We start from the raw sequence: 25082 nt of genomic DNA on the forward strand, positions 1-25082 counted from the left end.
TGTGGAGAAATCCAAAGGGATGATTACCAAGGTGCTAATCAGATGATGCATTTAACCAAAGGTAATCCCTCCTGGCCTGCAGGAGTAAGAGGAGATCCCACCAACCAGATTTCTGAACTTCCTCCTATCCCCACCCTGGCCCACATGTCCCACCTCCAGGGAGGAACCTATGGTGAGTGAGGTCTTAAAGAGATTCCCCCTCCTAGTGGTATAAATAGGCCAGGCTCACGTTACTAAGCATTTCACTGGTAGGAGACTGGCTTGGGAGACTCTTCTTGGAGACGTGCTTCAGGGACTCACTCAAAGGAGCAGGCCCCAGATACCCGGGTGTGCTTGTGTCATTGGCCGGCCGCCATCTACATCGCGGAGAGATACCACTGAGGCCTGGCCGGGCTGTCAGTCACTGAGCTGCTGGTCCGCACCGAGGGGCCGGCGGGCCGGCGCCTCCATGGCGGCCGCATTGGACCTGGACCTGGACCTGGACGTGGAGACCGAGGAGGGCAGCGAGGGCTTGCCAGAGCTCAGCCCTGTGGATGCCTGTCCCCTCGCCGACTTGAGGAAGGCTGCCTTGGAGCCCTTGAGGCACTGTGAGGAGGTGGAGCTGACCAAGACCAGTGTGAACCCGGGCCCCGAGCGCCTTGGGCCCCACTGCTTTGAGCTGCTGCGTGTGCTGGGCACGGGGGGCTATGGCAAGGTGTTCCAGGTGCGAAAGGTGCAGGGCACCAACTTGGGCAAAATATATGCCATGAAGGTCCTGAGGAAGGACCAGATTGTGCGCAGCGCCAAGGACGTGGCGCACACCCGGGCTGAAAGACGCATTCTGGAGTCGGTGAAGCACCCCTTCATTGTGGAGCTGGCCTATGCCTTCCAGACCAGGGGCAAACTCTACCTCGTCCTCGAGTACCTCAGTGGCGGCGACCTCTTCACACACTTGCAGCGAGAGGGCATCTTGCTGGAAGACGCGGCCTGTTTCTACCTGGCAGAGATCACACTGGCCCTGGGCCACCTCCACTCCCAAGGCATCATCTACCGGGACCTCAAACCTGAGAACATCATGCTCAACAGCCAGGGCCACATCAAACTGACGGACTTCGGACTCTGCAAGGAGTCCATTCACGAGGGTGCTGTCACCCACACCTTCTGTGGCACCACTGAGTACATGGCCCCTGAGATTGTGGTGCGCTGCGGCCACAACCGGGCTGTGGACTGGTGGAGCCTGGGCGTCCTGATGTACGAGATGCTCACTGGATCGCCACCCTTCACTGCAGAGAATCGGAAGAAAACCATGGACAAGATCATCAAAGGGAAGCTGAGGCTGCCCCTTTACCTCACCCCGGATGCCCGGGACCTCGTCCAAAAGTTTCTGAAGCTGAATCCCAGCCAACGGATCGGGGGTGGCCCAGGGGACGCTGCGGATGTACAGAGGCACCCCTTTTTCCGGCACATTCATTGGGATGATCTCCTGGCCTGCCGCGTGGACCCCCCTTTCAGGCCCTGTCTGCAATCAGAGGAGGACGTGAGCCAGTTTGACACCCGCTTCACGCGGCAGGCACCAGTGGACAGTCCGGATGACACGGCCCTCAGCGAGAGCGCCAACCAGGCCTTCCTGGGCTTCACGTACGTGGCGCCCTCCGTCTTGGACAGCATCAAGGAGGGCTTCTTCTTCTAGCCGGAGCTGCGCTCCCCCAGGCGCCTCAACAGCAGCCCCCGGACCCCCATCTGCCCCCTGAAGTTCTCACCCTTTGAGGGGTTCTGGCCCAGTCCCGCCCCACCAGAGCCCATGGAGCCCCGTCTACCTCCTCTCCTGCCAGCACCGCCACCACCACCCTGGAGCACTGTCCCCCTCCCCATCCGACCCCCCTCAGGGAGAAGGAAGTCCCAGAGGGGCCATGGGCACCCTGGGCACTAGGAGGATGGGCAGGGATGAAGCCAGCTGCCGAGGCTCCTGCCTGCGGGCCAAGAAGCACCCCAGGGGACATTGGGGTCCAGGAGTGAGTGTGTGTGAGAGCCTGTCTCTGTTGGGAGTGGCCATGCCCCTGATTCATGAGCGGGGGCTGGCTGCGGGGGAGGGCCTTCCACCGCTGATCTGTGTGCTTGCAGAATAAAGGATCAGATCATGGCATAAATAAATAAATAAATAAATAAATAAATAACTATAAATAAATAAATAAATAAATAAATAAATAAATAAATAAATAAATAAAACAAATTAAAAATTTTTTTTTTTAAAAAAGAAACATCAATGATGAGAATCACTGACCCGCTTCCTCCTGCACACCCCATACTGGAACTGGGGATTGATCCTGCAACCCAGGCATATGCCCTTGACCAGATGGAACCCGGGACGATTCAGTCCACAGGCTGATGCTCTCTCCACTGAGCCAAACCGGCTAGGGTAAAACCGGCTTCAATTTATCGATTGCTCTTCCATACACATGGTACACACTTTTACTATTGTACTCAGTATGTTGCACTGTAATTTCTTTTCAGTATAGGTCTTTTCGTTTTTTAAAATATATTTTATTGATTTTTTTACAGAGAGGAAGGGAGAGGGATAGAGAGTTAGAATAATTGATTTAGAGAAACACTGATCAGCTGCCTTCTTCACACCCCCACTGAGTATTAAACCCACAACCCTGGTATGTGGCCTTGACCTGAACCGAACCCGGGACCCTTTAGTCCACAGGCTGGTGCTCTATCCACTGAGACAAATCAGCCAGGGCAAGATTTTACATTTTTTTTTTTTTTTAAGATTTTACATTTAATTTCAGTTTCTTCCTCAGCAAAAATGGGATTAAAGGGTGTGGAGAAATCCAATGGGATGATTACCAAGGAGCCAATCAGATGATGCATTTAACCAAGGTTAATCCCTCCTGGCCTGCAGGAGTAAGAGGAGATCCCACCAACCAGATTTCTGAACTTCCTCCTATCCCCACCCTGGCCCACATGTCCCACCTCCAGGGAGGAACCTATGGTGAGTGAGGTCTTAAAGAGATTCCCCCTCCTAGTGGTATAAATAGGCCAGGCTCACGTTACTAAGCATTTCACTGGTAGGAGACTGGCTTGGGAGACTCTTCTTGGAGACGTGCTTCAGGGACTCACTCAAAGGAGCAGGCCCCAGATACCCGGGTGTGCTTGTGTCATCGGCGGGCCGCCATCGACTTCGCGGAGAGATACCACTGAGGCCCGGCCGGGCTGTCAGTCACTGAGCTGCTGGTCCGCACCGAGAGTCCCTTGGGGCCTTATCCGCCATGGCGGCCACATTGGACCTGGTCATGGAGACCAAGGAAAGAAGCGAGGGCTTGCCAGAGCTCAGCCCTGTGGACGCGTGTCCCCTTGCCGACTTGAGGAAGGCTGCCTTGGAGCCCGTGAGGCACTGTGAGGAGGTGGAGCTGACCAAGACCAGTGTGAACCCGGGCCCCGAGCGCCTTGGGCCCCACTGCTTTGAGCTGCTGCGTGTGCTGGGCAAGGGGAGCTATGGCAAGGTGTTCCAGGTGCGAAAGGTGCAGGGCACCAACTTGGGCAAAATATATGCCATGAAGGTCCTGAGGAAGGACCAGATTGTGCGCAGCGCCAAGGACGTGGCGCACACCCGGGCTGAAAGACGCATTCTGGAGTCGGTGAAGCACCCCTTCATTGTGGAGCTGGCCTATGCCTTCCAGACCAGGGGCAAACTCTACCTCGTCCTCGAGTACCTCAGTGGCGGCGACCTCTTCACACACTTGCAGCGAGAGGGCATCTTGCTGGAAGACGTGGCCTGTTTCTACCTGGCAGAGATCACACTGGCCCTGGGCCACCTCCACTCCCAAGGCATCATCTATCGGGACCTCAAACCCAAGAACATCATGCTCAACAGCCAGGGCCACATCAAACTGACGGACTTCGGACTCTGCAAGGAGTCCATTCACGAGGGTGCTGTCACCCACACCTTCTGTGGCACCATTAAGTACATGGCCCCTGAGATTGTGGTGCACCGCGGCCACAACCGGGCTGTGGACTGGTGGAGCCTGGGCGTCCTGATGTACGAGATGCTCACTGGATCGCCACCCTTCATTGCAGAGAATCGGAAGAAAACCATGGACAAGATCATCAAAGGGAAGCTGAGGCTGCCCCTTTACCTCACCCCGGATGCCCGGGACCTCGTCCAAAAGTTTCTGAAGCTGAATCCCAGCCAACGGATCGGGGGTGGCCCAGGGGACGCTGCGGATGTACAGAGGCACCCCTTTTTCCGGCACATTCATTGGGATGATCTCCTGGCCTGCCGCGTGGACCCTCCTTTCAGGCCCTGTCTGCAATCAGAGGAGGACGTGAGCCAGTTTGACACCCGCTTCACGCGGCAGGCACCAGTGGACAGTCCGGATGACACGGCCCTCAGCGAGAGCGCCAACCAGGCCTTCCTGGGCTTCACGTACGTGGCGCCCTCCGTCTTGGACGGCAACAAGGAGGGCTTCTCCTTCTAGCCCGAGCTGCGCTCCCCCAGGCGCCTCAACAGCAGCCCCCGGACCCTCATCCGCCCCCTGAAGTTCTCACTCTTTGAGGGGTTCTGGCCCAGTCCCGCCCCACTAGAGCCCATGGAGCCCCCTCTACCTCCTCTCCTGCCAGCACCGCCACCACCACCCTGGAGCACTGTCCCCCTCCCCATCCGACCCCCCTCAGGGAGAAGGAAGTCCCAGAGGGGCCATGGGCACCCTGGGCACTAAGAGGATGGGCAGGGATGAAGCCAGCTGCCGAGGCTCCTGCCTGCGGGCCAAGAAGCACCCCAGGGGACATTGGGGTCCAGGAGTGAGTGTGTGTGAGCGCCTGTCTCTGTTGGGAGTGGCCATGCCCCTGATTCATGAGCGGGGGCTGGCTGCGGGGGAGGGCCTTCCACCGCTGATCTGTGTGCTTGCAGAATAAAGGATCAGATCATGGCAAAAACAAACAAATAAATAATAATAAATAAATAAAACAAAATAAAAAATTTTTTTAAAAAAAGAAACATCAATGATGAGAACAACTGACCCGATGCCTCCTGCATGCCCCATACTGGAACTGGGGATTGATCCTGCAACCCAGGCATGTGCCCTTGACCAGATGGAACCCGGGACGCTTCAGTCCACAGGCTGATGCTCTCTCCACTGAGCCAAACCGGCTAGGGTAAAACCGGCTTCAATTTATCGATTGCTCTTCCATACACATGGTACACACTTTTACTATTGTGCTCAGTATGTTGCACTGTAACTACTTTTCAGTATAGGTCTTTTCGTTTTTTAAAATATATTTTATTGAATTTTTACAGAGAGGAAGGCAGAGGGATAGAGAGTTAGAATCATCCATTAACAGATTCAAAAACAGACCACATATTGGGTCACAAACAAAGTCTCCCCAAATTCAAGAAGATTGAAATCATACCAAGCATCTTCTAAGACCACGATGGCATAATAATATAAATAAACTACAATAAAAACAACCCCAAATACTCAAACACTTGGAAGCTGAATAGCATGTTATTAAGTATTGATTGGGTTACCAATGAGATCAAAGAAGAAATTAAAAACATCCTGGAAACTAATGACAATGAAAACACAACAATCCAAAACCTATGGGACGCAATGAAAGCAATCCTGAGAGGGAAGTTTATAGTTCTACAGGCCTATCTCAAAAAAACAAGAAAAAATGGTAGTAAATCATCTAACTCTACAACTCAAAGAATTAGAAAGAGAGCAGCAAAAAAACCCCAGAGTGAGCAGAAGGAAGGAGATAATAAAGATTAGAGCAGAAATAAATAACATAGAGACAAAAAAATAATACAGAAAATCATTGAAACCAAGAGCTGGTTCTTCGAAAGGATAAACAAGATTGACAAACCTCTAGCCAGGCTCACCAAGAAGCAAAGAGAGAGGACCCAAATAAACAAAATCAGAAACAATAGGGGCGAAATAACAACAGAACCCGCAGAAATACAAATGATTGTTAAAAAATACTATGGACAGCTCTACTCCAACAAACTAGACAACCTGGAGGAAATGGACAAATTCCTAGAAAAATACAACATTCCAAAACTCAATCAGGAAGAATCTAAACATCTCAATAGGCCAATAACTATGGAAGAAATTGAAGCAGTCATCAAAAAGCTACCAGCAAACAAAAGCCCAGGACCAGACGGCTTCACAGGGGAATTTTACCAAACATTCAAGGAAGAACTAAAACCTATCCTCCTCAGACTACTACAAAAAATTCAGGAGGAAGGAACACTTCCAAGCTCATTCTATGAAGCCAGCATCACCCTAATACCAAAACCAGGTAAAGACAACACAATGAAAGAGAATTACAGGCCAATATCCCTCATGAACATAGATGCCAAAATCCTCAACAAAATCTTAGCAAATCGATCCAGCAGTACATCAGAAAGATCATACACCATGACCAAGTAAGATTTATCCCAGGGATGCAAGGATGGTACAATATCCGCAAATCAATAAACGTGATACATCACATAAACAAATCGAAGGAAAAAAACCACATGGTCATATCAATTGATGCAGAAAAAGCATTTGACAAAATCCAACACCCATTTTTGATAAAAACTCTCAGCAAGGTGGGAGTAGAAGGATCATACCTCAACATAATAAAAGCCATATATGACAGGCCCACAGCCAACATCATACTCAATGGACAAAAACTAACACCATTTCCCCTAAGAACAGGAACAAGACAGGGATGCCCGCTCTCACCACTCCCGTTCAACATAGTACTGGAAGTATTAGCCATTGCAATTCGACAACAAGAAGAAATAAAAGGCATCCAAACTGGAAAAGAGGAAGTAAAACTGTCCTTATTTGCAGACGACATGATATTATACATACAAAACCCTAGAGACTCCATCAGGAAACTACTAGACTTAATACATGAATTTGGCAATGTAGCAGGATACAAAATTAACGCCAAGAAATCTATGGCATTTCTATACAACAATAGTGAACTTTCAGAAAGAGAGATTACAAAAACAACCCCATTTACCATCGCACCAAAAAAATTAAGCTACCTAGGAATAAACTTAACTAAAGAGGTAAAAGACCTCTACTCAGAAAACTACAGGACGTTGAAAAAAGAGATAGAGGAAGACATAAACAGATGGAAGAACATACCGTGTTCATGGATTGGTAGGATCAACATCATTAAAATGTCCATACTACCCAAAGCAATCTATAAATTCAACGCACTTCCCATTAAAATACCAATGGCATACTTCACAGATCTAGAACGAACTCTCCAAAAATTCATCTGGAATAAAAAAAGACCCCGAATAGCTGCAGCAATCCTGAGAAAGAACAAAGTAGGTGGGATCTCAATACCAGATATCAAGATGTATTACAAAGCCACTGTTCTCAAAACCGCCTGGTACTGGCACAAGAACAGACATATAGATCAATGGAATAGAATAGAGAGCCCAGAAATAGGCCTGAACCAATATGCGCAATTAATATTTGACAAAGGAGGCAAGAACATACAATGGAGCCAGGATAGTCTCTTCAATAAATGGTGTGGGGAAAATTGGCAGATATATGCAAGAAAATGAAACTAGACCACCAACTTACACCATACACAAAAATAAACTCAAAATGGATAAAGGACTTAAATGTACGACAGGAAACCATAAAAATTCTAGAAGAATCCAAAGGCAACAAAATCTCAGACATATGCCGAAGCAATTTCTTCACTGATACAGCTCCTAGGGCACTTGAAACTAAAGAGAAAATGAACAAATGGGACTACTTCAAAATAAAAAGCTTCTGCACAGCAAAAGAAACCATCAACAAAACAACAAGAAAACCCACTGTGTGGGAAAACATATTTGCCAATGTCATATCTGATAAGGGCCTAATCTCCAAAATTTATAGGGAACTCATACAACTTAACAAAAGGAAGATAAACAATCCAATCAAAAAATGGGCAAAGGACCTAAATAGACACCTTTCAAAACAGGACATTCAGAAAGCCAAGAGACATATGAAAACATGCTCAAAGTCACTAATCATCCAAAAGATGCAAATCAAAACAACAATGAGGTACCATCTCACACCTGTCAGACTGGCTGTCATCAACAAATCAACAAACGACAAGTGCTGGAGAGGATGTGGAGAAGAAGGAACACTTCGTGCACTGCTGGTGGGAATGCAGACTGGTGCAGCCACTATGGAAGACAGTATGGTGTTTCCTCAAAAAACTAAAAATGGAACTCCCATTTGACCCTGTGATCCCACTTCTAGGAATATATCCCAGGAAGCAAGAAACACCAATCAGAAAGGATATATGCACCCATATGTTCATAGCAGCACAATTCACCATAGCTAAGATCTGGAAACAGCCTAAGTGCCCATCAGTAGATGAGTGGATTAGAAAACTGGGGTACATCTACACGATGGAATACTATGCTGCTGTAAAAAGGAAGGAACTCCTACCATTTGCAACGGCATGGATGGAACTGGAGAGCATTATGCTAAGTGAAATAAGCCAGTCAATGAAGGAAAAATACCACATGATCTCACTCATTCATGGATAATAGAGACCATTATAAACTTTTGAACAGTAATAGATACAGAGGCAGAGCTGCCTCGAAGAGATTGTCAAAATGCAACGGGAAGGCCGGGGAAAGGTGGGGGGCAGGAGGGAGGGGTATAAGAGATTAACCGAAGGACTTGTATGCATGCCTATATGCATAATCAATGGACATGGGACGCTGGGGGGTGGGGGAGACCAGGGGATAGTCAAGGGCGGGGTGTGGGGGGGGACCAAAAGACACATATGTAATACCCCTGGTAATACTTTAAGCAATAAAAAAAAAAAAAAAGAATCATCCATTAGAGAGAAACATTGATTAGCTGCCTTCTGCACACCCCCACTGAGTATTAAACCCACAACCCTGGTATGTGGCCTTGGCCTGAGTCAAACCCGGGACCCTTTAGTCCACAGGCTGGTGCTCTATCCACTGAGACAAATCAGCCAGGGCAAGATTTTACATTTTTTTTTTTTTTTTTTAAGATTTTACATTTAATTTCAGTTTCTTCCTCAGCAAAAATGGGATTAAAGGGTGTGGAGAAATCCAATGGGATGATTACCAAGGAGCCAATCAGATGATGCATTTAACCAAGGTTAATCCCTCCTGGCCTGCAGGAGTAAGAGGAGATCCCACCAACCAGATTTCTGAACTTCCTCCTATCCCCACCCTGGCCCACATGTCCCACCTCCAGGGAGGAACCTATGGTGAGTGAGGTCTTAAAGAGATTCCCCCTCCTAGTGGTATAAATAGGCCAGGCTCACGTTACTAAGCATTTCACTGGTAGGAGACTGGCTTGGGAGACTCTTCTTGGAGACGTGCTTCAGGGACTCACTCAAAGGAGCAGGCCCCAGATACCCGGGTGTGCTTGTGTCATCGGCGGGCCGCCATCGACTTCGCGGAGAGATACCACTGAGGCCCGGCCGGGCTGTCAGTCACTGAGCTGCTGGTCCGCACCGAGAGTCCCTTGGGGCCTTATCCGCCCTGGCGGCCACATTGGACCTGGACCTGGACGTGGAGACCGAGGAGGGCAGCGAGGGCTTGCCAGAGCTCAGCCCTGTGGATGCCTGTCCCCTCGCCGACTTGAGGAAGGCTGCCTTGGAGCCCTTGAGGCACTGTGAGGAGGTGGAGCTGACCAAGACCAGTGTGAACCCGGGCCCCGAGCGCCTTGGGCCCCACTGCTTTGAGCTGCTGCGTGTGCTGGGCACGGGGGGCTATGGCAAGGTGTTCCAGGTGCGAAAGGTGCAGGGCACCAACTTGGGCAAAATATATGCCATGAAGGTCCTGAGGAAGGACCAGATTGTGCGTAGCGCCAAGAACGTGGCGCACACCTGGGCTGAAAGACGCATTCTGGAGTCGGTGAAGCACCCCTTCATTGTGGAGCTGGCCTATGCCTTCCAGACCAGGGGCAAACTCTACCTCGTCCTCGAGTACCTCAGTGGTGGCGACCTCTTCACACACTTGCAGCGAGAGGGCATCTTGCTGGAAGACGTGGCCTGTTTCTACCTGGCAGAGATCACACTGGCCCTGGGCCACCTCCACTCCCAAGGCATCATCTATCGGGACCTCAAACCTGAGAACATCATGCTCAACAGCCAAGGCCACATCAAACTGATGGACTTCGGGCTCTGCAAGGAGTCCATTCACGAGGGTGCTGTCACCCACACCTTCTGTGGCACCACTGAGTACATGGCCCCTGAGATTGTGGTGGGCTGCGGCCACAACCGGGCGGTGGACTGGTGGAGCCTGGGCGTCCTGATGTACGAGATGCTCACTGGATCGCCACCCTTCACTGCAGAGAATCGGAAGAAAACCATGGACAAGATCATCAAAGGGAAGCTGAGGCTGCCCCTTTACCTCACCCCGGATGCCCGGGACCTCGTGCAAAAGTTTCTGAAGCTGAATCCCAGCCAACGGATCGGGGGTGGCCCAGGGGACGCTGCGGATGTACAGAGGCACCCCTTTTTCCGGCACATTCATTGGGATGATCTCCTGGCCTGCCGCGTGGACCCCCCTTTCAGGCCCTGTCTGCAATCAGAGGAGGACGTGAGCCAGTTTGACACCCGCTTCACGCGGCAGGCACCAGTGGACAGTCCGGATGACACGGCCCTCAGCGAGAGCGCCAACCAGGCCTTCCTGGGCTTCACGTACGTGGCGCCCTCCGTCCTGGACGGCATCAAGGAGGGCTGCTTCTTCTAGCCGGAGCTGCGCTCCCCCAGGCGCCTCAACAGCAGCCCCCGGACCCCCATCCGCCCCCTGAAGTTCTCACTCTTTGAGGGGTTCTGGCCCAGTCCCGCCCCACCAGAGCCCATGGAGCCCCCTCTACCTCCTCTCCTGCCAGCACCGCCACCACCACCCTGGAGCACTGTCCCCCTCCCCATCCGACCCCCCTCAGGGAGAAGGAAGTCCCAGAGGGGCCATGGGCACCCTGGGCACTAGGAGGATGGGCAGGGATGAAGCCAGCTGCCGAGGCTCCTGCCTGCGGGCCAAGAAGCACCCCAGGGGACATTGGGGTCCAGGAGTGAGTGTGTGTGAGAGCCTGTCTCTGTTGGGAGTGGCCATGCCCCTGATTCATGAGCGGGGGCTGGCTGCGGGGGAGGGCCTTCCACCGCTGATCTGTGTGCTTGCAGAATAAAGGATCAGATCATGGCAAAAACAAATAAATAATAATAAAAAATAAATAAATAAAACAAAATAAAAAAAATTTTTAAAAGAAGAAACATCAATGATGAGAACAACTGACCCGATGCCTCCTGCATGCCCCATACTGGAACTGGGGATTGATCCTGCAACCCAGGCATGTGCCCTTGACCAGATGGAACCCGGGACGCTTCAGTCCACAGGCTGATGCTCTCTCCACTGAGCCAAACCGGCTAGGGTAAAACCGGCTTCAATTTATCGATTGCTCTTCCATACACATGGTACACACTTTTACTATTGTACTCAGTATGTTGCACTGTAATTTCTTTTCTGTATAGGTCTTTTCGTTTTTTAAAATATATTTTATTTATTTTTTACAGAGAGGAAGGTTGTGAGATAGTTAGAATCATCGTTTATAAACAATGATCAGCTGCCTCCTGCACCCCCCCACTGGGGATGTGCCCACAACCTAGGTACATGCCCTTGACCAGAATGGAACTTGGGACCCTTCAGTTTGCAGGCCAAGGCTCAATCCACTGAGCCAAACCGGCTATGGCAGTATAGGTCTTTCTTACTACTCTGAGCTCCTTACAGAAAAAGGGCAAATATTATTTCTTCCTGCCCATTGTGTTGCTGGAGGGTTGGGTGGGTGGAATTTTGTTGCTAGGGGGACTGGGGTTCTTGGGGTAGCGCTGGAATAAGAATTTCTGGAGGCCCCCATGGGAGGTTGAGATGTGGTAGAAAGCTTTATTTGCATGGAATTATAACCCTGCGTTTGCAAAGTCTCATTGTCTTTAAACCTGCCAGGAGCCGGTCCATCCTTGCTGTTTCAAGGGACCTGGCATATATGGCATACGGCTCTTAATATGTTTGCTCACCTTCTTGGCGCTGTGTTTTAACCAAGGTCACCTCTCCTAGAAAGGTTGAATCCCCAGGTAGGGATTTTCCCCTGAAGTTAGGGAGGGAATAAAACCCCTCAACTAAGTGCCAGGCGGGTAATTAATCCCTTTAACTACGAACAATCATGCTTAAACTACATAATCTTTTCTCCCTGGAATGGAGATAAGAAATGCCCTAACCTTTGTAATAGAGATTGATAGGATTGAATCAACTGGTATAAATACAGATGTAACAAGACAGAGACAGACAGAACTTAAGAAGAGAGCCAAGAACTCAGAACTCAGAACACAGAACTAAGGACACAGGGCTTGGAAGACAGGACCAAGAGAGACAGAGCCTAGGCACAGAACCTACACAGAACGTTCTCTAGAGACAGAAGAACTTCGCTGGCGAGAGCATGCCGGAGGATCCTGGACAGGGACTGGCCTCGGAGCCTAGAGACAGAGCCTAGCGGGAGAACATGGCAGGGATCCTGGACTGAACCTGACTGCGGAGATTGGCAAGAGAACCTGACCAGGACCTGGCCACAGAACCTGGCTGGAGATCCGAAGCAGAACCTCTCTGGAGATCGAGACCATTCCTTCTTCACCGACTCCGTCTACGCCTTTGGGAACCCCTGGACCTGCTGGGGCTGGACCCCGGCATATGGTCCTTTCCTCCCCAAATCCACAGACATCCCACTTACACCAACCCTTCCCGACAGGCCAGCCAGGCTGGGTCCCTCCAATACTGCCATAGGAAAAGGGTGGATAGTCTTTGCCGACTCCGTCCACACCTTTGGGAACCCCTGGAACAGGATTCCCTTAGGTAAGCCCCCCCCATTGAGAACCCCACACTCGGGACGGATAGGACTCCACCAGGGTGCTACAGACCCCCCTATAGAGGATAAGTAGGGTAAGAAGGTGGATAGTACAGAACTTAGATTGAGAAGATGTGCCATACTGAGTCCAAAGAAAGAAGACTCTGTATTGATTCTTAGATTGAGAAGATGTGTCATACTGAGTCCAAAGAAAGAAGACTCTGTATTGATCTTTAGATTAAGAAGATGTGCCATACTGAGTCCAAAGAAAAGAAGACTCTGTATTGATCTTTAGATTAAGAAGATGTGCCATACTGAGTCTAAAGAAAAAAGACTCTGTATTGATCTTTTAACATATGTGCTTGCTAGCAGAGGAATTAAGGTTACTCCCAGTCAGACAGAACGTTTTATACAAGAAGTATGTCCATGCTTTTCTGAGGAAGGAAAGGTAAATGTAATGGCATGGGAGAAGGTAGGCCCAAGGAGCCTTATCCTTAACCCCACTGCAGCCTTTCTACCCTGGGAAAGTGCAGGATTGGCAAGCTCTCCCTGGGATGATAGATCAGGACTCAGGTAATAGCGGAAAGCGCCAATCCTACTCTTAAAATGGATATAAGAGAGCATTTGAGGTTTTTCTTTTTAATGCTTGCTTTTAAAAAATAAAAAAGGGGGAATTTGCCAGGAGCCGGTCCATCCTTGCTGTTTCAAGGGACCTGGCATATATGGCATACGGCTCTTAATATGTTTGCTCACCTTCTTGGCGCTGTGTTTTAACCAAGGTCACCTCTCCTAGAAAGGTTGAATCCCCAGGTAGGGATTTTCCCCTGAAGTTAGGGAGGGAATAAAACCCCTCAACTAAGTGCCAGGCGGGTAATTAATCCCTTTAACTACGAACAATCATGCTTAAACTACATAATCTTTTCTCCCTGGAATGGAGATAAGAAATGCCCTAACCTTTGTAATAGAGATTGATAGGATTGAATCAACTGGTATAAATACAGATGTAACAAGACAGAGACAGACAGAACTTAAGAAGAGAGCCAAGAACACAGAACTTATAAGACAGAACTGAGAACACAGGGGCTTGGAAGACAGGACCAAGAGAGACAGAGCCTAGGCACAGAACCTACACAGAACGTTCTCTAGGGACAGAAGAACTTCGCTGGCGAGAGCATGCCGGAGGATCCTGGAGAGGGACTGGCCTCGGAGCCTAGAGACAGAGCCTAGTGGGAGAACATGGCAAGGGATCCTGGACTGAACCTGACTACAGAGATTGGCAGGAGAACCTGACTGGAACCTGGACACTGAACCTGACTGGAGAGCCTGGACAGAACCTGGCTGGAGAACCTAGCGAGGGAACATGGCTACAGAACCTCGCTGGAGATTCGAAGCAGAGCCTCTCTGGAGATCAAGACCAGAACTTGGCTGGAGATCCTGGCTAGGCTGCTGATCAACTGAACGCTGTCTCCGTGTCATTCCTTCTTCGCCGACTCCGTCCACACCTTTGGGGACCCCTGGACCTGCTGGGGTTGGACCCCGGCATTTAAACCATTCTTGGAAAATAAGCAGGGGCGTGGCAGGGGTGGAGGGGAGTTCAGTCGAGCTAAAAGCAGTGCCAGTGTCAGAGTTTCTATTCCATGATGGCACTAACTCTGGCAGAGCATCAGGCTAGCTCCAGTCCATCAGTCTATTGCGTGTTGGATCCACATGGCTGTGGAGTCCATTTGACTGTGGGCTACGGGGGCAAATGCACAGCCAATGAGTCCCGCAAGCCAGGAGTCAGGTGCTAACAAGAGAGAGTGCTTTTTTGTTGAGGAGTTCAATATCTCAGATTTCAAGCCCTTGCATTGGCCAAGCCTATTCTGGCCACTGACTCTTCCAGGTGTGACTGATGTAAGCATCTTCCCATGTCACCCAGACCTTTCTGGGCATGTGACTATTGTCCAGTCCCTTCCCCGAGCAGTCTGCAAGGAACCAACATGGGAAATACTAACTGCAGCTTCCTGACAAAGCTGTATAAATGGCATACCTATATTATATAGCCTCCCCTTTGCTTCTTTTCTGTTAAATAATAACGAGGTTATTATAATGCTATCACTTGCAGGGAGGGTCTGGTCATGTGACTAAATTTTGTCAATCAGAGACTTCTCCCTCCAGGTCTTTGGTGGTAGTGGCACAAAGTCCTGAGGACAATTAAGTGATTATTTCAGTGGTGGTTCCAAAGGAGACATTTGAACTGGAGAGCTGCTGTGTGTTGTACGTCTCACCTGAGTTGTGGGCTGCCTGGGGTGTCCATACCTGAAAACCTGCCTCGTCCTAAGCCTGGTTTGCCAGCCTTTCCATTACTCTGTGAAGTATTTGATATATATGTTAATAAATTCCTTTTCTGCCCAATTTACTAGAGCCATTTTGTTTGCTATGAAAAACTTCGTATGTTTGGTGAATCTCCTAAGATTATTTAATTCTCAGCAACAGATTCTGACTAATTGTAATAAAACATTGTGGTTGACTCCCAACATCTATTCTTCCCTGTTGATTTGGTCTCTAGTGGTTCTCAAAATTGAAGGAGCATCAGAATCACTGAAGGGTTTTGAGTATAGGTTGCTTGGCACTACCCTCCGGCCCCAAGTTTCTGATTTGATAGGAATAATAGTTTTATGTGTCAACTTGGCTAGGTTATAGTCCCCAGTTGTTCAAACACTATTCTAGGAATTGCTGTGAGGGCATTTTGTAGATGTGATTAATGTGTACAATCAGTTGACCTTAAGTGAAGGAAATTATCCTTGATGGCATGGGTAATCTGATCCAGTCAGTCGAAAGGCCTTGGGAGTAGAACTAACATTTCCTAGGGGGAAATGGCAGCTTCCGATAAAGAGTGAGCGCCTGCTCTTCCTGATGGCCTACCCCATGGATATTGGACTTGCTTAGCCGGCCCCCGCAATTGTGCAAACCAGTTCCTTCAGTTCCTTTCAATAAATCCCTCCATATATGTCTGCTACTGGTTCTGTTTCTCTGGTTGAATCCTGGTTGATAAGATTTTGGTGTTAGAAGTGATTCTGGAGAAACAGAATCTTAAAGATGAGTTTTTTGAATTGGTTCTTGTTTTCTGGAATATGTTTTCTAACCTGATTAAATTGAAAGGCACTCATGACTATTTCTAGTGGTAAAGGGGATGAAGGTTATTCATAGACTCAGCAGCAGAGACTTGCCCTCACTGAAACTGATCTGGCTGCAGCCACTGCCGAGGGCCTAGTCTTTAACAGTGGAGACCAACACTGAGCTCTGGTTGTGGTACCTTTCCCTGGGGGGGAAGGGGGGAGGACCAGGGAATTGGTCGCCTTGATTCCATTAGACCATGCTGGAAGCTGGTCCATCCTTGCCGCTTGACACAGCCGCTGCAGGAAAGAAACATCTGCACAGCATATGTTTCAAGAGATCTGGCGTATAATGGCATACTGTTCTTAATATGTTTGCTCCCCTTAGTGCTATGTGTTTTAACCAAGGTCACCTCTCGGAGAAAGGTTGTTTCCCCAGGTAGGGATTTTTCCCTGAAGTTAGGGAGGGGCTAAAACCCCTTAACTGAGTGCCAGGAGGGTAGTTAATCACTTTAGCTACAAACAATCATGCTTAAGCTACATAATCTTTACTCCCTGGAATGGAGATAAGAAATGCCCTAACCTTTGCAATAGAAATTGACAGGATTAAAATCAACTGGTATAAATACAGATGTAGCCGAAACCGGTTTGGCTCAGTGGATAGAGCGTCGGCCTGCAGACTGAAAGGTCCCAGGTTCGATTCCGGTCAAGGGCATGTACCTGGGTTGCGGGCACATCCCCAGTAGGAGATGTGCAGGAGGCGGCTGATGGATGTTTCTCTCCCATCAATGTTTCTAACTCTCTATCTCTCTTCCTTCCTCTCTGTAAAAAATCAATAAAATATATATATATATAAAAAAATAAATACAGATGTAACAAGACAATAAACACCAGAACTTGGATGGAGATCCTAACCAGAACTTGGCTAGAGATCCTGGCCAGGCTGCTGATCAACTGAAAGCTGTCTCCGTGTCATTCCTTCTTCGCCGACTCCGTCCACACCTTTGGGGACCCCTGGACCTGCTGGGGTTGGACCCCAGCAAGACCAGTGGTAGGCAAACTGCGGCCCCTTGATTGTGGCTCTTCCACAAAATACCATGTGCTGGCGCACCCGTATAGTGCGATTGAAACTTCGTGGCCACACTCAAGGGGCCAAAGAGCTGCATGTGGCTCGCTGCATTAGACCACTTCTATCACTGTTTGTTGTCATTGGAATAGACATTTACTTTAGGTTGGATTTGCCTTTCCCACTTGAAATGCTTCTTGTAAAATACAAGATTTGGGAGCTTACAAAATGCCTCATTAATAAGCCTGGTACTATTCCAAATTGCATTGTTTCATAGTGAATGAAGTGCAGCAGTGAACTATACCTACGTATTTTATGGGGGCCTCTATTGTCGCCTGGTCCTAAGAGCATTAAGTCTTCAAGGTTTTGTTAGCTCTAAGATGACTTCAGGAAAATGTCCTTTTCCCATTTTGTTTAGTATTGTTAGTTTTCCCGTGTGTAGGATTGGTCCCAATCATCCAGTCCTCCATTACTAGAAAGTGGAATTCCCCTACTTTACATATTTGAAGATAGCTCTACCTTTTCCCCAAGGTAGACAGTCAAAACATCTCATTATTTCTTACTTTATTTAATTTCTAGGTGCCCCCACCATCTAGTTATTCTAGATTTGATAATATTTATCTTTTTATCCCTAGCAAAATCTTTTTTAGTTTCCTTATAACTGTAGAGGAAAAAAAATTTTTTTCTCTCCTTACATTAAACATTCAAGATTATGAATATTTATTGTTAAATTATTTAAATGAAGTTATATTTAATTTAATTATATAGTTAAAGTAATTTGCAATTGTACATTATTTTAATAATTTTAGGTTATAGTCATACATGTTCCATAATTAAAAATAAAATTAGCACAAGTTCTTTCTAAAACATTCAAATAGTTTTGAAGGATATAAAGAGAAAAGCAAAAAGTCTGTATCGGTACTACTTCATATAGCCATTTCTCTGTCCTTTCAATGTGGTCTTTCTATCTAGAAACAACCTGTTAACTGTTTTTGGTTATTTTTCTAGAAATAATATATCATATCCAGATTTTTTTCCACATAGAATAGATGTGCTTTATTTTTTAACAGCTGCATAGTAGTCTATCATATGTATATAGCATAATTTAATCTGCCAGTTCTTTTATTGATAGATGCCATATTTTCAGAAATTTTCTTATTTTTAACAATGCAATACTGAACATCCAAAGATATCTTTAGTACATGTGTTTATGTCACTCTACAAAGAGACAGGATGGACCCCCGCCCAAACAATAGAGTCATTATTGTAGTTTAGATCTTTCATATATATGTATTTAGATTTGTTTGATATATTTCTAAATTGAGACGATCCATGCTTAAATGTGGCACCCAGACTGAAATTCAGATGTGGCTATAAGAGGAGCTGCCATTAAACATGGCCTCTCATCTTTCCGCATCGGTAAAGGGAGTCACTGAAGCAGAGCTTTGTTCTGGGAAGACTCTACGGCTCTTCTTAAATAAATACGGGGTAAGTAGCCACCCACTGCTCTTGGGGTATTGTATAACATCACTTTTAAAAATGTCTTTTTTTAAAAAAAAGATATTTTTATTGATTTTAGAGAGGAAGGGAGAGAGAGATAGAAACATCAATGATGAGAGAGAATCATTGATCGGTTGCCTTGGGTATGCCCACACTTGGGATTGAGCCCATAACCCAGGCATGTGCCTTGACCAGAATTAAACCGTGGTCTGGTTCGTAGGTTGACGCTTAACCACTGAGTCACACTGGCCAGGCACAATGTCTTGATGAAGGCCCAATTCTTTCAATACCTTTTAATATGTAGAGATCAAAGGTTGCTTGAATAAGTAAGTAATTCCTTGGAGACCAGGTGGCTATTGGAAGATAACTTAAAAATCTTCCACTCCTTTCTTAGAGTAGCTCATGAATAAGTACTTCTTGTATGGTTAGAGATAGCTCTCATTGGTGGAGGGCAGGATGAGTTTAGACTGGGGAGTCTGGCTTGTTACCAGAGGTTCTTAGGGAAAATCTGGTTCTGAATTAGCTTTGTGGCTATATTTGGAACTGGAATTGCTCCAGATCTTACAACAGGGTACAATGAGTGCTTTGGAAAGACTCACTGAACATTTAGTTCTCAAACTAAAAAGCTATCACTTGGGGAAGTCTAGGAGTAGGGACCACTGTGGCCTGTGTGTGAATAGGGACTGAAGAGTGAAAAGAACATATCAAGACCAGTTTTCAGAATGTAGCAACAAATATGGTAGCTGAAATCTGGTCTGGTGGTGAGTGGGTCATATTTTCAGATTGCTGTCCAGAAGGCATTTAAGAAATATGTTCAGCTACTCTGGACAATGTCCATGGGTTCTCGAATTAAGTGGGGGTAAAAAGTGAGGTCCTTGGAGAGGCAGAATGCCTCCAGCTAATCTAAAGTATTGGGGTTCTGGTCTAGTTTAATTACAAAAAATAAGAGATGCACCCGTATTTGTTCCTCAAGTTGGTTAATGAAATTATAATGGTTATGCCAATACAAAGCTCAGTGGATTTATTACTTCCTTGATGTGGATGAACATTTTATCATTACAGTCTTTTTGGAAGTTACATCTCTCTACTGCTTCGTATTGAGTTCTGAAAGATTATGTAAAACTAAAACAGAAACAAAAAACCACTCTGTGTGTAGCCAGGAAGTTTGTCAACATCCTGCATTTATTCAGTTGATCAAACAACAACAAAAATCCCAAAAATATAAATTCAGGTGTTCCCAGTTATACTCATTAAACTTCATCATGTACTCGGGCTGGTTTGGCTCAGTGGATAGAGCATCGGACTGTGGACTGAAGGGTTCCGGGTTTGATTCTGGTCAAGGGCACATACCCAGGTTGCTGGCTTGATCCTCCAGGGGCATCCAGGAGGCAGCTGGTCAATGATTCTCTGTCATCATTGATGTTTCTGTCTCCTCCTCCCCTCCTCTCTGAAATCAATAAAAATAATTTTAAAAAAAGAACAAAAATTGCAACAAACAAGTACCTATCAAAAGAACAACAACAGAAAAAACTTCATCATGTTTATTTTTTGGGTGACAAGAAAAGATTTGACTTGTTGATATCACTACAAATACTACTAAGTCTTATACATATAATAGTCATGGTAGGTTAGTCAAAGGGTTTCAGGATTCTTGCCTTCTTGAACATTATGGCTAACTTTGAAGAGCAATGCCAGATTTTATTTTCCCCGATATAGAATTTCTCGTGATATCCTAATAAAAATTGTTATAAAGTATCCTGCCATGGCACAAAGAGAATCCAAAATTTCAAAATATATATTTCTCTGCAATATTGGTTGCCACTTTCTAGCCTTTTCTAAATTAATTTTTTTTCTTTTTTTTTTTTTTGTCCCCACGTTACCCTCTACCCCCCCCCACACTCGTGCCCTCACCCCCCCCCCCCCCCCCCCGTTGTCCTTGTCCATTGGTTAGGCCTATATGCCTGCATGTAAGTCCTTTGGTTGATCTTTCCCCCTTTCCCCCACCCTCCCCTACCCTCCCTCCAAAGCCCAACAGTCCAATCAATGCCTCTCCGTCTCTGGATCAGTCCTTGTTCATCAGTTTATGTTGTTCATTATATTCCACAAATGAGTGAGATCATGTGGTATTTATCCGCTCTCCAGTTCCATCCATGCTGTGGCAAATGGTAAGAGTTCCTTTTTCTTCTTCCTCTTCTTAAAGAATACCTTTCAGCATTTCATATAATGCTGGTTTGGTGGTGATGAACTCCTTTAGCTTTTTCTTATCCGTGAAGCTCTTTATCTGACCTTCTATTCTGAATGATAGCTTTGCTGGATAAAGTAATCTTGGTTGTAGGTTCTTGCTATTGATCACTTTGAAAATTTCTTGCCACTCTCTTCTGGCCTGCATGGTTTCTGTTGAGAAATCAGCTGACAGTCGTATGGGTACTCCCTTGTAGGTAACTGACTATCTTTCTCTTGCTGCTTTTAAGATTCTCTCTTTGTCTTTTGCTCTTGGCATTTTAATGATGATGTGTCTTGGTGTGGTCCTCTTTGGATTCCTTTTGTTTGGGGTTCTCTGCGCTTCCTGGACTTGTAAGTCTATTTCTTTCACCAGGTGGGGGAAGTTTTCTGTCATTATTTCTTCAAATAGGTTTTCAATATCTTGCCCTCTCTCTTCTTCTGGTACCCCTATAATTCTGATGTTGGTACGCTTGAAGTGGTCCCAGAGGCTCCTTACACTATCTTCATATTTTTGGAATCTCTTTTCTTTTTTCTTTTTCAGTTGGGTATTTTTTGTTTCTTTGTATTTCAAACCTTTGACTTGATTCTTGGGATCCTCTTGTCTGCTGTTGGATCTCTGTAAATTATTCTTTATTTCAGTCAGTGTATGCTTAATTTCTAGTTGGTCCTTTTTCATGTCCTCCATGGTCTCACTATACTTATTGAGGGACTCATTAAATTTATCGGCGGTTTCCATAAAATTCTTGAAAAACCTTATAAACGTGGCCTTGAACTCTATATCCAGTCGTTTGCTTTCCTCCGTTTCTGCCATTTGTGACCTGTTTCTTTGTCTCCGCATTTTGGCTGCTTCCCTGTGTTGATAGAATGGCTTTGTGTGCTAGGTGTCCTGTAGGGCCCAGTGGCTCAGCCTCTCCAGTTACCTGAGGTGGACACTCTTGGTGCACCCCCTTATGGGCTTTGTGCACAGTCTTGTAGCTATGCCTTGGTTGTTGTAGGCTCACTGGGAGGAATTGACCTCCAGGCCAATTGGCAGTGAGAATCAGCTGTGTCTATGGTGGGAGAACTTCTGTGCTGAAGACACCCTTCTGGGGCAAGACTTGCTTCAGTGGGGCTTTGGTGCTCACTGAGACTGCACCCTGAGTGTGTCCCTTATGGATCTGAGGAGTTGTGATCTGGATGGTCCCCCTCTGACCACTGGGTACAGTGGCTCTTGGATCTAAGGATGTGCTAATTTAGCCTCTGCCTGAGGTTACACAGCAGGAACTATGAAGAGAACTGCAGATTCCCCTTCCTTTTTTTGGAGTTTGGAAGTGCCCTGATGATGCTCAGCTGTGTAGCAATGCAAGCCGCTGTGGGGCCTTGGGCCTTCTCTTGGAAGCTCTGGGTCTATCTGGCCCGGCTGCGGTTAGGTAGTTACAGGTTGCAAATGGCCGGGGCATTCATATGCAAAAGCCTCTGCGGCAGCCTGGGCGGGGCGGGGTCTCAAGGAATCAAAGGGCGGAGGAAGCAGCTATGGCGGAGCCTCAGCCCCGCCCTAAGGAGTCGCGAGTCCCAGTGTCCCGGCAATGGCTGCAAGCACCTCTGAGGGAAAGCTGCCCTCAAGCTCGCCCGCTGCCAGAGAGACCAGTTTCTCCCCGTATGAGTGCTGGGTCCCCAGAGACTTCCCGGAACCGGATTTCAGAGCCGTCGGGAGCTTGTGTCTCCCTCCGGATTCAAAAAGACAGCCGCGTCCTCAGGTGCCAGACCCTTTCCGCGCGCGCGAGTCCCCGTACCTCTGCACTCCACCTCTGCAGCTCCTCTGGCTCTCAGTGTGCTTTTCTTTCCTTCTAGTTGTAGAATTTACACTCAGCCAGCTCTCCTGTAGTTCTGGATGAGTCCGGCTTGTGTTTTTGATGCATTTATCAATTGTTGTGGGAAGCAGCAATTTCCCGGTGTTTATCTATGCCGCCATCTTAGTTTCTCCTCTAAATTAATTTTATTTTCATCACTAGAGGGCGGTATTGCTTCACTAGTCAGAGTTAATGGGCAGCAAAATCTCTACTTTTAATACGTAATGGGTTATTTATGCTGTTATAGACCTACTAGATAGATTATTTTCTTCCAGACTGTTACTAGAATATAAGGTTTGCCTATATTACAGTTGTTATTCACACACGATGTTTCTGACATACTATTAGAACCAATGTGGTCTGCTGTCACTGTTCTCACATTTTCAGTCATAGAGGACTTAATTCTTTTCTATACATAAAGATATATACAGATTCTGATGACTTCTCATCTTTTACACTATTGACATATAGGCTCAAGCCACTATACTATCATCTGTCATCTTAGTGAGGTCTACTCTTGAGGTCTACTCATTAGTCAGGATAGGCTAGGTTATTTTGTATAACAAACAGTCCCCCAAATCTCACCAGCTTAATCAACACATAGCTCACATCAAATGTTTTGCACATTGGCAGGGGCCCCGGCTCATCACAATTTACTCAGGGATTCTGGTTGATTGAAGCTTCCTTTGGCATGTTCTGCCATTACTGCAGCAGAGGGAAGGGTGTGTGGGAAATCGTGCACTGCTCTTCATGTCCTGAAATGACACATCATTTCTGCTCTTCATTGGGTGTTCCTAACTTTAATATGGTAGGGAAGTACAATCCTAGCATGAGCCTGAGAATGGGAAACTAAATATATTTGGTGACCAACAGTAATGAAACTAAACTACTCTCTTTAAAATTTCTAACTCCCCATTTTTGTCTTAGGACGTTGCATCTTCTTTACTCTTGAATATTTTCCCCATAGCACTTATTATCTTCTAATATATATAATTTACTTTATTACTATCTTCTTACTAGAATATAAGACCCACAAGGGGAGGGATTTTTGTCTATATTGTTCTATACTATATCCACATTGCTCAGAGCGTGTCTATCTTAGAGTAGGCATTCTATAAGCACATACTGAATGGATAAATAAGCCACTGATCATATACCAGTTTGGTTCTCCTCATACAAAATCCCACCATATACTCTGGCTAACAAGAGAGGAGCGATGATATAAATTAAATTACCTTATATGGTTATTCAAAATCATTATAGTTAGGAAAGTCTTTGCAACTAGGATGTCTTACTGGAAGGATGAATTCTTTTGAAACTGGGAGCTCCTAAAACATTCTAATAATAAATAGATTGATAATAGTGATTATTATATTACCTTTACAGTTGGATTCACAAATATAGTGGTAAACAAATATTTACTTATTTATTTTTTATTGTTGGCGGTATTACAGATGTTTCCCATTTTCTCCTCTTTACTCCCCTCTGCCCAGCTCCTACCATAGGTCTTCACCACCCTACACCCTGTTGTTCTTGTCCATAGGCTATGCATATAAGTATGTAAGTTCTTTGGTTTATTTCTCCTCATCCCCCTACCTTCACATGGAGGTATGTCAGTCTGTTCCATGTCTCTGTGCTTTGTCACTTATTATGAATGAATGAATGAATGAACGAATAAATAAATAAATAAATAAATAAATATGTGATTAAAAAAAAGTCATATAGATAATTTAGAGAAGAAGGGAGAGGGAGGGAGAGATCAATACATCAAAGATGAGAGAATCATTGATCGGTTGCCTCCTGTATGCCCCACCCTGGGGATCAAGCCCACAACCTGGGCATATGCCCTGACTGGGAATCATACCATGATCTCCTGATTCATAGGTTGACGCTCAACCACTGAGCTAGGCCGACTGGGCTTTGTCACTTATTTTAAATATATGTTGTTATGGTTCCTGCGGAGGCAGATGGATCCCTAGCCAAAGTTAGGCTTGGATGTGGAGACTGATGATGCCTCACATACATAAGAGGGTATAAAAAGGTTTATTACTTACATAATCGAGATCTCTCAGGGGAGGAGAGCAGATCTCTCAGACAGGTTTGAAATGGGTTTCAATCATGATTAGGGAGTGGGGCTGGGTGGGAGCTCCTGCCAGTGCCAGAGGAGGGAGCACTCAGACTTTCTCATAGCTTGTCCAGGTGTTGAACTTGAGGGGAATGGGTGAGGTTTACAAGCTGTTCCTTCTCCTTGACCACCTTTGAACTGAAACTTCAGCTCTTCCTGGGTCTCAAGCCTGCCAGTGTTGGGACTGGAACTGTACCATCAAGTATAGTTTCCAGTGGGTTTCCAGCTTGCTAACTCACTCTGCAGATCTTGGGACTTGCCAGCCTCCATTCTAACACTACCTCCCAGAAGTCATGTGAAACTTGAAAAAGAACTTGTTTTATCTCCTTGCTTTCCTCTCCCACTTCACCCGTAAGTTTGGGCATAGAA

At 46.5% G+C, this 25082-nt stretch overlaps 3 protein-coding genes across 3 annotated transcripts; all 3 read left to right on the forward strand.

Moving 5' to 3' along the window:
* The first annotated feature begins 430 nt into the window (after positions 1-430).
* LOC132228678 (ribosomal protein S6 kinase beta-2-like) lies at positions 431-2116 on the forward strand. Its single transcript, XM_059685507.1, is given in 1 exon segment — positions 431-2116. A coding segment is annotated over 1 exon segment (1461 nt). The 5' UTR covers positions 431-448; the 3' UTR covers positions 1910-2116.
* Positions 2117-2756: 640 nt separating this feature from the next.
* LOC132228679 (ribosomal protein S6 kinase beta-2-like) lies at positions 2757-4715 on the forward strand. Its single transcript, XM_059685508.1, is given in 1 exon segment — positions 2757-4715. A coding segment is annotated over 1 exon segment (1449 nt). The 5' UTR covers positions 2757-3251; the 3' UTR covers positions 4701-4715.
* A 4500-nt stretch (positions 4716-9215) lies between these two features.
* LOC132226798 (ribosomal protein S6 kinase beta-2-like) lies at positions 9216-11186 on the forward strand. The gene is made up of 2 exons (XM_059681227.1): positions 9216-9243; positions 9498-11186. The coding sequence occupies exons 1-2, from the start codon at positions 9216-9218 to the stop codon at positions 10733-10735; spliced, it is 1266 nt and encodes a 421-aa protein (XP_059537210.1). The 3' UTR covers positions 10736-11186.
* Positions 11187-25082: the final 13896 nt, after the last annotated feature.

The sequence above is a fragment of the Myotis daubentonii genome, chromosome 2 (assembly GCF_963259705.1).
Source record: "Myotis daubentonii chromosome 2, mMyoDau2.1, whole genome shotgun sequence".
In the NCBI taxonomy this organism is placed as follows: domain Eukaryota; kingdom Metazoa; phylum Chordata; class Mammalia; order Chiroptera; family Vespertilionidae; genus Myotis; species Myotis daubentonii.

Coding starts and splice junctions, on each gene's coding strand:
- LOC132226798 (XM_059681227.1), top strand. CDS start 9,216: ATGTCCCACCTCCAGGGAGGAACCTATG. Junction 9,244..9,497: donor CCTCCAGGGAGGAACCTATG/GTGAGTGAGGTC, acceptor GTCCGCACCGAG/AGTCCCTTGGGGCCTTATCC.